Raw genomic sequence first — 12825 nt, 5'->3', positions numbered from 1 at the left:
ATGTTACCTCAGCTTGAGGCCAGCAGTAGACTTCCAAAGCCTATTTCCACCCAGAGCAGCTGCCTAGACCCTGCTGGGAGCCTTGTTTGTATAAGGCCTCCGTCTCCGGGCAGGCTGTGGTAAGGCTGGATGTGTGGGCTCTGCATTAATGATGGAAAACCATCATTAAGCAGCTATGGGAGGTTCCCTTTCTGTTCTCCTTTGCATTGTGCAACGCGATTGTTGTGACAGGTCTAATACTGGACATGGTCAGACAGTGCGCTGCTGGAGACTGAAACATCTGATCTAGTTGAAGATGTCCCTGCTCATTGCAGGGGGGTTGGACTAGATGACTTTTGAAGGTCCCTTCCAACCCAAACTATTCCATAATTCTGATTCTGTGATCCTCTGCTGGGCTCCCAGTGACGAGGGGGTGAAGCCACAGGCACCCCGTGGCCAGTGATGTGGAGCAGATGGGGCTGCAGCACTCCCTGACCATGCTCCATGGGCCTTGTGGGGGTGGAGGCAGTGGAATTAGCGTGACAGCTTAACGATCTGATGGAAGGGAAGGGTGATAATTATAATGTCTACCATAAATCTAATGTATACATTCAAGTTCACTTTCGTGTGGCTTTTCTCCACCTGTGGGCTGGGCTGAAGCTGTCGGGTCCTCCCCGACCTGGTCCTTGATCCCCACGGGCAGCTGCGGGGCAGGAGCACGAACCCGGGGAGGTTTCTCTCGCTGCCGGGCGGAACCTCAGTGCCGGCCGCTCTTTCCGCCGGCGGCACCGGGAGCTGCTCGGAGTGGCGCGCAGGAAGCGGCCGTTGCGCCGACTTCCGTTGAGGAAGCGGCGGCACCTTCAGTTTCGCCGGGCCGGACCCGGCGATGGCGTCGCTGGGGCTGAGCGAGCGTGAACAAGCCGGGTGCCGGGAGCTCTTGGAGTTCCTGGAGACCGAGGAGCTTCTGGCGCTGACGGACACGGTCACCAACCGCCTGGTGCACCCGGAGAGCCGCCAAGGTGCGCGGAGACCGGGACGGGAACGCTGCCTCCTCCTACCGCGGCCTCCCCGGCCCGATCGCCTCTCGACCCCGCGGCGGGGATGCCGGGATCCGCCTGTGCGCCCCAGGGCGCGGCCGCTGGGCTCCCTTCCCGGCCGGGAGGGTGGGAGCCGGGGGCTGCGAGCGCGTCCTGCTCCGCTGGCTCCGGGGCGGACGGGCTCACAGCGGCGGGCTGGGGGGGAAGCGAGCTGGGCCGGTGTGCTGGAGCGTCCCGGGGGTTTCTCGGCCCCTGGGAGAGCTGGCTGCGCCCTGTCGGGTGCGGGGCTGCAGCGAACTTTAATGAAAATATAATGAAATATAACAAGGGCAAGCGTAGAGTCTTGCATCTGGGCAGGAATAACCCCAGGTTCCAGTATAAGTTGGGAAACGACATGATGGAGAGCAGTGTAGGGGAAAGGGACCTGGGGGTCCTGGTGGACAGCAGGATGACCATGAGCCAGCACTGTGCCCTTGTGGCCAGGAAGGCCAACGGCATCCTGGGGTGTATTAGAAGGGGAGTGGTTGGTAGGTCAAGAGAGGTTCTCCTGCCCCTCTACTCCGCCCTGGTGAGACCACACCTGGAATATTGTGTCCAGTTCTGGGGCCCTCAGTTCCAGAAGGACAGGAAACTGCTGGAGAGAGTCCAGTACAGAGCCACAAAGACAATTAAGGGAGTGGAGCATTTCCCTTATGAGGAAAGGCTGAGGGAGCTGCGTCTCTTAAGAGAAGAGGAGACTGAGGAGTGACCTCATTAATGTTTATAGATATGTAAAGAGTGAGTGTCAGGAGGATGGAGCCAGGCTCTTCTTGGCGACAACCAATGATAAGACAAGGGGCAATGGGTACAAATTGTAACACAGGAGGTTCCACTTGAATATGAGAAGAAACTTCTTCACAGTAGGGGTAACAGAGCACTGGAACAGGCTGCCCAGGGGGTTTGTGGAGTCTCCTTCTCTGGAGACATTCACAACCCACCTGGACACATTCCTGTGTAACCTCATCTAGGTGTTCCTGCTCTAGCAGGGGGATTGGACTGGATGATCTTTTGAGGTCCCTTCCAATCCCTAACATTCTGTGTGATTCTGTGTGAAATGTGCAGCTGTGTTTTGTTGGGTTGTTTGTAGCCGTTGGGAGCCATTTCCTCTGGTGGGCCTGTGTGTGTGTCCCAACAGCACTGGGTTTTGGCTGCTGGGGGCCTGGGGTTTGTTTTCGCCAAGGAACTTGGGGCTGCTAAAGACTTGTGGCAGATTTTTAGATCTCAAGCACTTACCTTGTCTCCCAGCAGATAAGACCTACCCTGAAAATAAGCCCTAGCATGATTTTTTCAGGATTTTTGAGGATGCTCAAAATATAAATGCTACTCCGAAAATATCCCCTAGTTACAGTTAATAAAGAAAGTCAATTTAAATAGTGTCCAGGCAGCTGTATATGTAAAAAAGTAAGCATCTTTTGGAGCAAAAATTACTGTAAGACCCTGTCTTATTTTCACAGAAACAGGGTATATTTCTCTCTTACACACCTACCCCCCACTCAAGGAGCTTGGTGCACTACTCTGCCTGTTTTATGCCCTTTTAGTGTTTAAGACAATATTTAAAACTCAGATGTCTCTTGTTTGTGTTAATGAAGTTTGCTTTCAGGTTTTGAAAGGGAAAAACACAAATCAAATCTTAAACTAATTTCTTTGTAGAACAGAGTGCTTTCAGGTGTGACCATCCTCCCTCATTTTGTAGATGTTGAGATTTGGTTTGTAAAACTTTATTTTGTATATGAGTTACCTGAGGCCACTCAGCACATTGCCCTGAAATATACTCATCCAAAAACCTTGAATACATTTTGTGTGATATAACTCACAACTGTAAAATTTGCCATACACATTTCTTAAAAAGGTCTTATTCCTTCAGATTTTCTTCTTGCTTTTTTAATCTGCTTTTTGCAGTGGTTGTAGGTTAAATTAAGAGATTTGTGTGTATGTGTGCTTTTGTTTTGTTTCCGTTTTACTTCAGTAGTTAGTCTCTTCTTGTTTAAGCGTTTATAGGCAACATGTTAAACACCCAGCCTCAGTTCAGGTGAGAACTGGCTACCACAACTACTTTAAAAGTGAATTTCAATTTGTCGTGTTTCCTAATTTTGTCACCAAGCCTTGTAGCTGAATTTTTTTGAATGTTGCATTTCAATGCTTTCTAATTGTGCTGCGAAGGTGTTTTCTTATGAACTCTAGATTAGTAATTTTATTAGTGTGGAAATAAAATGGATTTAATTCCATTTCCGTCAGTTTTCAGGAACCTACATGGAACCTCACATTCGCAAACTGCTGTCTATTGTCTGAAAAACTGCAGATTTCTGGTACTAGAATTTGTGGTCAACATACAGGAAATCAGAGATTACCTTGGTTATCTCTGCATTTCTGTCAATTTTCTGTTCACGGGAAACATTTTAAAACCTGCATATTCTTCAAAACAACAATATGTTCTCTGACCAAATAGTCTGAGCTACCCATTTGATGCAGAAATAAGATGCGCTTTCCATAATCAGAAGAACCATAAAAGATTTGTCTGGTTCTTCTTTCTCTGTCTAATCTTGCTTCCAAGAAGACAGGTGGCTGGCTTATTTTGAAATATCCTAGAGCTTTTCAAACAGAGAATAAAGTAGAGCTCAGTTTTTGCTAAGTGAAGGTGATGCATGATGACGTGAAGCAGGAAGCCCTAAGTGATTTCATGTTAAATGAACTTCTTTTGAAGCTAAGGCTAGCTGCATCTTAGGAAGTATAGGTGAAGTGCATTGTGTGCAAGAATCTTTATACTTCTTGAAGCGCTTGGAGTTTCTGAAAAGCTTGAAAATACTTGAAGAATATTAGTAATTTCATTTGGAAGAAAAAGTTGCATCCATTTCATCAAGCTCAAACCATACATAAGTTCCAAGCAGTCATTAAACAGGAAGTAGACATTACAGGGTAGCAAGGTTTTCTGTAAAAGCAGCACCACTTCTTAACCCTGTTTCCAAGCCTTTGGGTATCTTCTGTGACTAATATGATTAGGTCAGATTTCAGCTTGCAAACAAACTTTTAAATATTTTGTTTAGGCTTGTCTTGTGCTGTGTTTGGAGGTGCTGGTCAGGAGCTTAAGAAATGGCATATGTTTGAGTTTTAATAGTGAGAGAAGTAACTGCTAACTTAAATTTCTTTACTTGCAGAAGCCATTCATGCCATTTTGGTTTACAGCCAAAGTGTAGAAGAACTTCTGAAACGCAGAAAAGTCTACAGAGAAATAATTTTTAAGTATTTGGCAGCACAAGAAATTCCAGTGCCTCCTTCTGCTGAGAAACATCTGCTCATTGATCGTGTAAAGCAGTACTGGAGTGGGCAGTGCACAACACATGCCTGGGACTCAGGGGAGAGAAAACCACATGCAGAGGTGAGTGCTGTTTTCTGAAAGACCCAAGTGTGCGTAGCTTTGCTTTTGCAGGGTAGCCAGTGTAGGAGTTCTAATGTACATCCAAAATGTGGCTCTTCACCCCTATTTAGGAACGTACTGAATCTCTTTAACTCTTGGTTTGCTCATTTTTGTTTGTTTGTCACTGGTGTTAGTTTGCTTTTTAAATTACCTCACTTTAAGGCGTCTGTGCCAACCTGTCACTTGCCGAGCACAGTCTTCTGCTCTGTCTTGCAAAGTATATTAGTGCATTTGAACTCTAATGTGTGGGTTCTTTTTCATTCTTTTCATTTTGAAGTTGTAGTGTAAGCTAAAATAGAGGATATTCACAAGTAATTCTGTGGATTCAAAGACAACTGAAAACAGAGTTAATGGTACAGAAACCCTGCATTAGCCCCTTGTGATTTTTTAATGTGGTGGATCTTCTTAAGCTTTTGGTGTGGATCTGGGATTTCCAGTCATCCTGCTGTCACACCAGGCATTAGTTACACCGTTGATAGGGCACATACCGGAGCAGAGCAAAGAGATGCTGGTAGATCACAGGGTGAAAACATGTGTCAGAATGTAGTCTGAAACATTTTGGGGAGCTGGAGTGGGTGGAGAGAAAATCGTCTCTTTGTAAGTGGCCTTGATCTACTTCTAGAGACAGTACAATTGAAGTAGCACTGTCTGTGAAGTGCTTCCTTCTTAGCTCTTGCAGTTAATAGAGTGCAGAATGGATTTTAGAGAATTTTTATATTGTTCAAATGCAAAGTTTGTAGCAGTGCCAGGTCCATGTAACTTTTTCTCCTCTGATATTAGTAACACTTAATACAGTGGAACTAAATGTGTTTCGGCAATTACAGGTTATTCTGAAGTTCAGAATTTTGACATTTAGCAAATCCTGGTGGTGTAATGAACTTTCAGTGTTTTATTAGTCTTGTATCTTTACCATCTAGTTCTAAATAGCCACTTTGCTCTTTTAAGTGTTGTACTTCTGAGACCTAATGGGCAACAGCCCCACCAGCTGGACTGTTGGAGCTCTGTAGCTGTTGATAACCTACTGCGCTGAGCTTTCTTTCAGGGATTAACCCATGAGAATTTAGCTGAGATTTGTTTTCAAAACAATTTTTTTGTGTGTGTACTTTGGGAAAAAAATGAGAATGTTGCTCGTGCAAGAACACTTCCCAGGTATCACGCCCTAGCAAAGTTTTATGATTGAAGGCAAGTAAACAAAATTCTCCAAAGTACTTAAAGCACATTCGCAAAGAATGAGAAATTCAGCTGGATTATTTATTACATACATCTTTCTTTGCCTTTGTTTTCTCTTAATTCTTGTGGCCCTCACCATTGTGAAGAAATGGGTAACATGAACCTACATAACAGAATTAGAAATTAATTACTGTTAATTGTGAAACAATTACAGCATTTCTATATAGGAATCTCCAAACTTTTCAGACTTAGTACCGACTTAAAACTTACTTAATCTAATGCTTACTAGACTTTGATGTTAGCAAACCTGATATTTCATTTACTTCTAAACATCTTGCTGTCAAGTTGCAAATACTGAGAAGCCCTACAAAATAACCATGCGTTTAGTTCTTGTTCAAAACAACATGCCACATTACAGTTGGAGGTCATGTATCTTTACACTGGAAAGTCTGGCTGATTTTTCTTAAGTAAAAAATCTTACCTGTGGTAAGAAAAAGCAGAGGATAAACAAACTATATATGTATAAATTAAATAGGCTCACAGGACTGTTACTTGAGCATCCAGTTGTTGCCTTTTACAGTGAACCTTCCTTTAGAAAGAATTGTCATCTAAACTAAACATGTTTTATAATCAACTTAAGAATCTGTCTTAAATATCTAATTCCTAAGCAACTTGTTTCCTAAATGTTTGTATTTAAATTTTGCTATTCTTCTACACGTACCAAGAATTCAACTGCAAGGAATAGATGTTTTGCTTAGCTTGACCCATAATAGCATCTAAAAAAATCTTACTGCTTACTTTGGTGCAGTACATATTTAAAGTATTTCTTATTCCCCTACATCTTAGATATATTTTAGGAATGTGTGTATCATTTTCTGTAAAACAAGGCAAAAAAGGACACAAGTGGCTTGTCCATAACCTATGGGGAACCAGTGGACAATGTGTTTGGGGCGGTTTCCTGTTTTCTTTCACTGGCCCATTCTTCTAGGCTTCTAAACAAGACAAGAATCTTTGAGCTTTTTCAGATTATTCTTTGAAGGTTTAGCTGTCTGCTGGCAATGTTTACTTTGTCTCACTCCTTAAAAATACTTTCTCAGAAGATTCAGTGTTGAAGAAAGGATTTTATGAGTCTGAAGCAAGGGTTTTATGACAGGCTGAATGGAGTTGCCTTCATTCCCAGAGTAAGCCTATGCTGCTCTGTGAAAATCCCTGCAGCCCTCCTATCCCAATGTCATATTGTCTCAGTCTGGTTTAAGTGATCAGTTGTACAATTAGAAAAGTAAGTGAGATTCCTCAAGGCTTTTGTCTATTTTGGAGGAGCAAGGGTAACATAACGTACAGTTTTCTTTTATTTGGGTTCTTTTCCTGTTAGAAATGTGGTGAAGATGACAAACATCACTCATTAAAGTGACCAGGCATCTTTTGGATGACTTTTGGCAGGCTTATTGCCCAATAGGGCTAAATTCAGGCACATGAGCTGGTGGAGAAAAAGTTCTGGAATACATTACTTCTTTGTGTTTTGGTTCTTCCTGGATTAATTGTGCATTTTGTTAGTGTATTCCACTGACTTAAGTAAAATACCCCCATAAATCAGAAGTATCCTGTGAGCTTTGGATATTAGGATGTGAGTGACTTCCCAATAGGTACGGTTTGTTCTTACCAGCTATATGAAGATGCAGAGACCAACACAACTAAATTAAAAGGTACTAAGAAGAACAGACTGAAGGTAACATGAAACAGGAAAAACATCTCAACATAGTTGCTTATTTATAAGCACTTCTTAGTAAATTGATATGCCTTAATATGAAATTAGCTTTTTGGGTAGTGTCTGTGTCCTTCTTGTTTTTCTGTAACCTTATTTTGGAAACGTAAAGGCCAGTTAAAAGTTACTAACCAAAGCACATTTTACTCAGGACAAATTTTGTTTTTCACTGTGAGAAGCCCGGTCTCATGGAAGTTGTTAAAAACTCCTTCCTCTGCCCTTTTTTGGTAGAACCAGGATTTTCCTTTTTGTTTATAAATTGTAGACCAAAACAAAACTGAAGTGACTATTCTGACTGTAATTCAAAGAGCCTACCTTGATTCTCTAGATTATAAGATAATTATGATTTTAAAAATAAATGAGATTTTACTTAGTTGTTTTTCTTCAGGCACTCTCTCAGAACACTTGAGGAAGAAAGAATGTTTAAAATAAGTATTTACATGATTCTGTGTTGTTCTAAGTGGTAATCTCGCATGCTAAGGCTAAATAGTTTTAATAAAAACATATGTTTGATTGCAGAGTCATGGAGAGAGACAAAAGTCGTCACAGGACATTCATGCTCTAGGACAAGTATTCTGTCAGTGGTTCTTTGAACTCCTGAATTCTCAACATCCCTTGGGAGTAAAATCTGAAGAAAGATGGGGACCACAGCATTTTTGGGAGAATGCCAGAATGAAGTTCCATTACAACACATTAGAAAAAAACAGGGAAGAATACGTTGGTGCAGAAATGGTGAGCCTTCGCCTGCTCTCCTTGGTTAAAGAGGAATGTCTTCTATTCAACCCTAATTTGCATGCCAATGGACTGAAATGTGCCATGTCTCCACATGGGTTAGTACTGGTAGCGGTGGCTGGCACAGTACATCGAGACAACACTTGTTTGGGCATCTTTGAACTAATTTTTGGACTCATTAGCTGTCCCATTAGGGAGAATACCTGGAAAATAAAAGTTGTGAATCTTAAAATAGTTGGACAGAACGCCCTGCAGCCTGGAACACAAATTGAAGAACCCTCCATAAAATATGAACCAAACCAACTGCAAGAATTGTATGATGGGGAAGACCTGACTGTTTGAACCTCAGAAATTCTGAGCAACATTTTCACAACTGACTTGATTAGGTGAAGGGGGGACATACAGCACTTGCAGTGCATAGCTGAATATTGACATGGTTGCAGCCATGTGATGTTGTCTCTTTTTTGAGTCAGATTTGCTGGATGACAAACTGAGATGCAGAGTTTAAAGTATTTACATGGGTGATGCTTTTGGGCACTTTTCCAACAGCTGACAAATATTTTAGTGTATTACTTTAGATGTTGTACTGTAGTTAGGAATGGCATTAGTTTGGTTATTCTGGGTTATAAAACATGGTTACATTTCAACATGGGTTGGCAGCAGTATATAATGAACTAGATGACTTGGGGTTCACAAACTGCAGGTGGCTTCTCTTCAGGTCACCAGTTCAAACTCTTGAGTTGTAACAGGAATTCATTGCTTCTGGCTTTTTGAAATTGGGCTTGGTGAGTGTCTAAATGGAGATCTAAGTCCCAAGAAAACCATCTGCTGATGTAAGAGTTTTTGGAGAGAACAGACAAAATAACGGGAGTGGAGACTGCTGCCATTTATGTTCTAAATGCGATTCCCTCACTGAACAACAGAAGTAGTTTAATGGGACAGTGCAAGGAACTTAACATCACTGAAGTAGTTTTATTTTGGATTAATACTTTCCTTTTTACCTTATGGTTCCAATTTTGTAATGAATACAGACAAACTCTCTTGTTCTGTGTCACCAAGCAGACAAATTTGAGATGGTTACCCAGACATCCGTTTCTAGAACTGTCCTGGATCAAGTAGTTGATTTCATGACTTCCAGCAGCACTATATGAAGCAAATGCTTTGATAATTATTTTGTATATACTTACAACAGAGTTTTTAATATAATGGTTGTGATTTTTGTATGTTTTCTCAAAATAAGAATTTTATCTGCTCTGAGCTGCTTTACTACATTGACTATAAGTCAATTTTTTTTAACACTGGGCAGTTACAAAGACAGGTGATATTAAATAAATAATCCAATTACTACTTAAAAACTTAAATTATTACCATGGTAGGACTTGAGTGTGTTGTTTGTTTTTTTTTTTTTTTTTAAATTTATAAGTGATTAGAGGTGAAAACAAGATGAAAACTTTTTTCCACAGCTTGCTTGGATTGTTTGCAAGTTTTGTTTTCATTTTATGGCTTCACCAATACAAGCTGTGAAAAGGGAAACATTCCCGGTTAACATGGGAACAGTTCTTTTGGTTTTGATATATTTATCAAAGACAACAAATGGTAAAATGATGTGTGGGTGAGGGGAAACAAGAAGATTCAGGTATGCACAGAACTGATTTATATGAACAGTATGAATCATAAGTTCTCTTTAAAAATGTCTAAAATTATTTCTAAGCAAAAATTCAAGTACTGTGTTAGAATGTTCTTTCCCAATAAAAAGTTGAATTGTCACTTCTTCAGCTCCTTATGTACAATAAATAAAAATCAACCTGAATTTAAAATTTGGAAGAAGCAGTTTCCTCATGTGTGTTGAGAATTACATTCCTCTTCAGGTGAGGACAAAAGCCTGAATGGATATCTTGTCAACATTCAGTATGATGGCCTGTAATCCAGCTAAATATTTTATCGTTTGCAGAACTGTACTTTGTAACTGGCAGCATAGCTATTACTTTAGTCAGTGTATTAAACATGAAGATGACCAAGGGTGATGTGTTAATCACTGCTTTAATCGGATGTGGTGCAGGTGGTCCCTTTCCTCCACTCAGATGCCTGTCCCTGCCTCCCCCTTGTGTCGGCATTAACACCTGTGCTGACTCTGAAGGCGAGCGAGGGAGTGGGGACTGATCCCGATGAAAACCAATGTGTTGTCGGAAACCCTTCAGGCTGATAAGCTCTGTAAGAAGCCTGGCCACACCAGTGCTAGTATCAGCTTGAAGAACAGTGATGAAAATTTGTGGTTTTTTGGTGGGACCTTGATTTCTTGTGGGATTAAGCAAGTGATCAAATAGCAGTCTTAATTCTTACATTCAAAAAGTCTATGCTAGATAACTTAAAAATACCGAATGTCAGGAGCTTTGTGGTAAATCAGTTTTTTACTAAGGCTGATAGCTAATGAACTTGTTCTTACATCTTCTGTTCCCCTACGGAAAGTATGCAAGAAAAAGTTAAATTGTCACAGCCTTGTGAGCTCTGTGTAAATCCCTGTTCTGTTGTGGGGTGGAGTAGGTGCATGATTTACTGATTAACTCTTGGTGCAGTTGCTGCTCTTGCATTTTTTATCAGGCTGTTAAGAATCTGCATATATTAGTCTGTGCTCATTAGCTGCTGAGTGGTAACTGATTTCTGCAGCAGCTAATTTTGGTGTATGGTTACTTCAAATTGTAGTTGCCAAGGAGCAGCTGGTGTCACCAGTTGATGGCTCCAGATGAGCAGCAGTTATCCCAGGCTGCTGCTGTACAATTCAGTATCTGCTCTTTACAGTCTCACCACCTGAATACTTGGTGGCACTGACAGTCAGCTGATGCTGAGTAACTGTAGTTTTGCAGTTAGGAACCAGTATGAGTTTTTATCCTGTGATACACCTTCCTCTTTTTCTCCCAGGCAGGCATTCCCTCTTTCAAAAGCATACTCAACCCTTCTAAATGCATTTTATTTCCACTTGGAAAAAAGAGTCCAGTTTTATAATGGTTCTTCAGGTGCTTAGTCTTCAAGGAGGCAGAACTGTGTTTTAAAAGCTGCTGCTGGTTTGTAGTCAGTTGTAGGGGTGTCAGAGAGGTGGTGATGCCTCTGCTCTTTGACATTTCATGTATGTAGAAGTGTGTTGCTTTTGTGCCACGTGACAGTTGTGAGGTTGTATTTGTAGTACTACACCACAAGATGTCACAGATATTGTTTCTGGTGTTCTGGTTATTGTTTACATAATGTATTCTTACTGGGAATTCAGAATTCAGTTTTCAAATCAGCGTCACGTTCAGAATTTTTAAGACCAGAGAAACACTAACTGCAGGGTAAATTTCAGAAGGTACTTTTAGTCTAATCTTGACTTTAAGGAAAAAGTTAGGACTTGTTTAAATGGGGTACAGCTAAAAAACTTTGCAGCCTATAGATGCTGCTGTTCACAGCTGAAATAAATTCTAGGTGGTTGACATTTGGAAACAATGACCATTTCAGTTGCCTTTAGGAGATTCAGAAAAATGAAATGAAACTTCTTTAAAACTGTTTTTATAGATCTTTTTTTTCTTTGTAGTAGTATTTAATAAAAGTGTTTGTCTTTAGCTTCGACTAACATTTTTTTATGTATATCACTGCTACTTAAGATGAAATGCTAAATTTACATTTTCTAGATCTGTCTCTGGAAAGTAATTTGATTGTAAGGAAAACACTGACTTGCAACAAAGCAGGCAGAACCTGCTGAATTGTATAACTGTTAAACAGTGGAAATCGTGACCCTCTGTCCTAATCAGCCATACCAGAGAGACTGATTTTTTCATTGCTGTTGTTTCTAAAGTAGGAAGCTGGAATGTCTTACAGCAATATATGAGCAGAACCTCTGTGATCATGCAGGGCAGCTACCCTACTGCAGGTTATGCTGTATTCCTTTGGCTGTGCAGAAGTGATCACAAGGGGACCTTCAACAGAGCGTTAAACGAGTTCTGACTTGCATCTGTGGACTAAATATCCAGTAGTGCTCGATTTCATGTTATTTTATCAAGCTTGTAACAGTAATAAAAGAAATGTGTTTTCTCTGGATGTTCACTCCCTCCATGAAATTCGATTTTTTAGTGCATTTAGGAATTTGTAAAAGGTGTGTAATATTCTTCTTGTAGGTCCTGCTTGCTTAATAATCAGAGGAGGAAATCTTAAGGCTGAAGGCTAAGCAAGCTGTTTGACTCTGCATCATACATCCAGTTCCCCAAACTTAAAAAACCCAATACTTGTTACAGGCACTATTTCAAAAAGTGCGGATTCTTCATTGCTTCTGGAAAGACAGCTTCACATCCCAGATCAGATCTAGTTTATTAGTTCACAGATTTATTGTAATATACTTCTGTGGTGGCTGCAGAAGTAGCTCAGCTGTTAAACCATTATATTGAGGAAGACAATTTGTTTGCAATTGTGATAGTTTTCTCACCTGAAATGTTTGCAAGCAATAACATTTCTCACACTGGCTGCAGAGTACCTACAGTCCTCTTCATATATCTTCATCAACAGGAGGCAGGATAGAAATGATTAAGTTTCTCTGCTAAGTGCTCTGTGAAAGTGCAGGCTCTTAATTCTGTAGAGGATCTGGATGCCTTCAGAAGCATATAGATCTCCTAATTAGTAGTTGTTTGTTTGAAATGGGAAGCTAACAGTATGTTGGACTTGAAATGCTTCTG

The 12825-nt window shown here is 41.0% G+C and overlaps 1 protein-coding gene across 2 annotated transcripts; it reads left to right on the top strand.

The window, feature by feature from the left end:
* The first annotated feature begins 815 nt into the window (after nucleotides 1–815).
* Nucleotides 816–9897, top strand: LOC309443652 (uncharacterized protein C3orf38 homolog). 2 transcript variants are annotated; one of them, XM_082060778.1, is made up of 4 exons: nucleotides 816–998; nucleotides 3045–3084; nucleotides 4236–4428; nucleotides 7919–9897. In XM_082060778.1, exons 1-4 carry the CDS (start codon nucleotides 866–868, stop codon nucleotides 8471–8473), a joined length of 921 nt encoding a protein of 306 aa, XP_081916904.1. In that variant the 5' UTR covers nucleotides 816–865; the 3' UTR covers nucleotides 8474–9897. The 2 variants fall into 2 exon arrangements, with proteins under 2 accessions (XP_081916904.1, XP_081916905.1); XM_082060779.1 differs by lacking the exon at nucleotides 3045–3084 and having other exon boundaries at nucleotides 4208–4428.
* Nucleotides 9898–12825: the final 2928 nt, after the last annotated feature.

Source organism: Streptopelia decaocto, assembly GCF_964273445.1.
Source record: "Streptopelia decaocto genome assembly, chromosome: 1".
Taxonomy (NCBI): domain Eukaryota; kingdom Metazoa; phylum Chordata; class Aves; order Columbiformes; family Columbidae; genus Streptopelia; species Streptopelia decaocto.
This window is presented reverse-complemented; position numbering and strand designations above follow the sequence as displayed.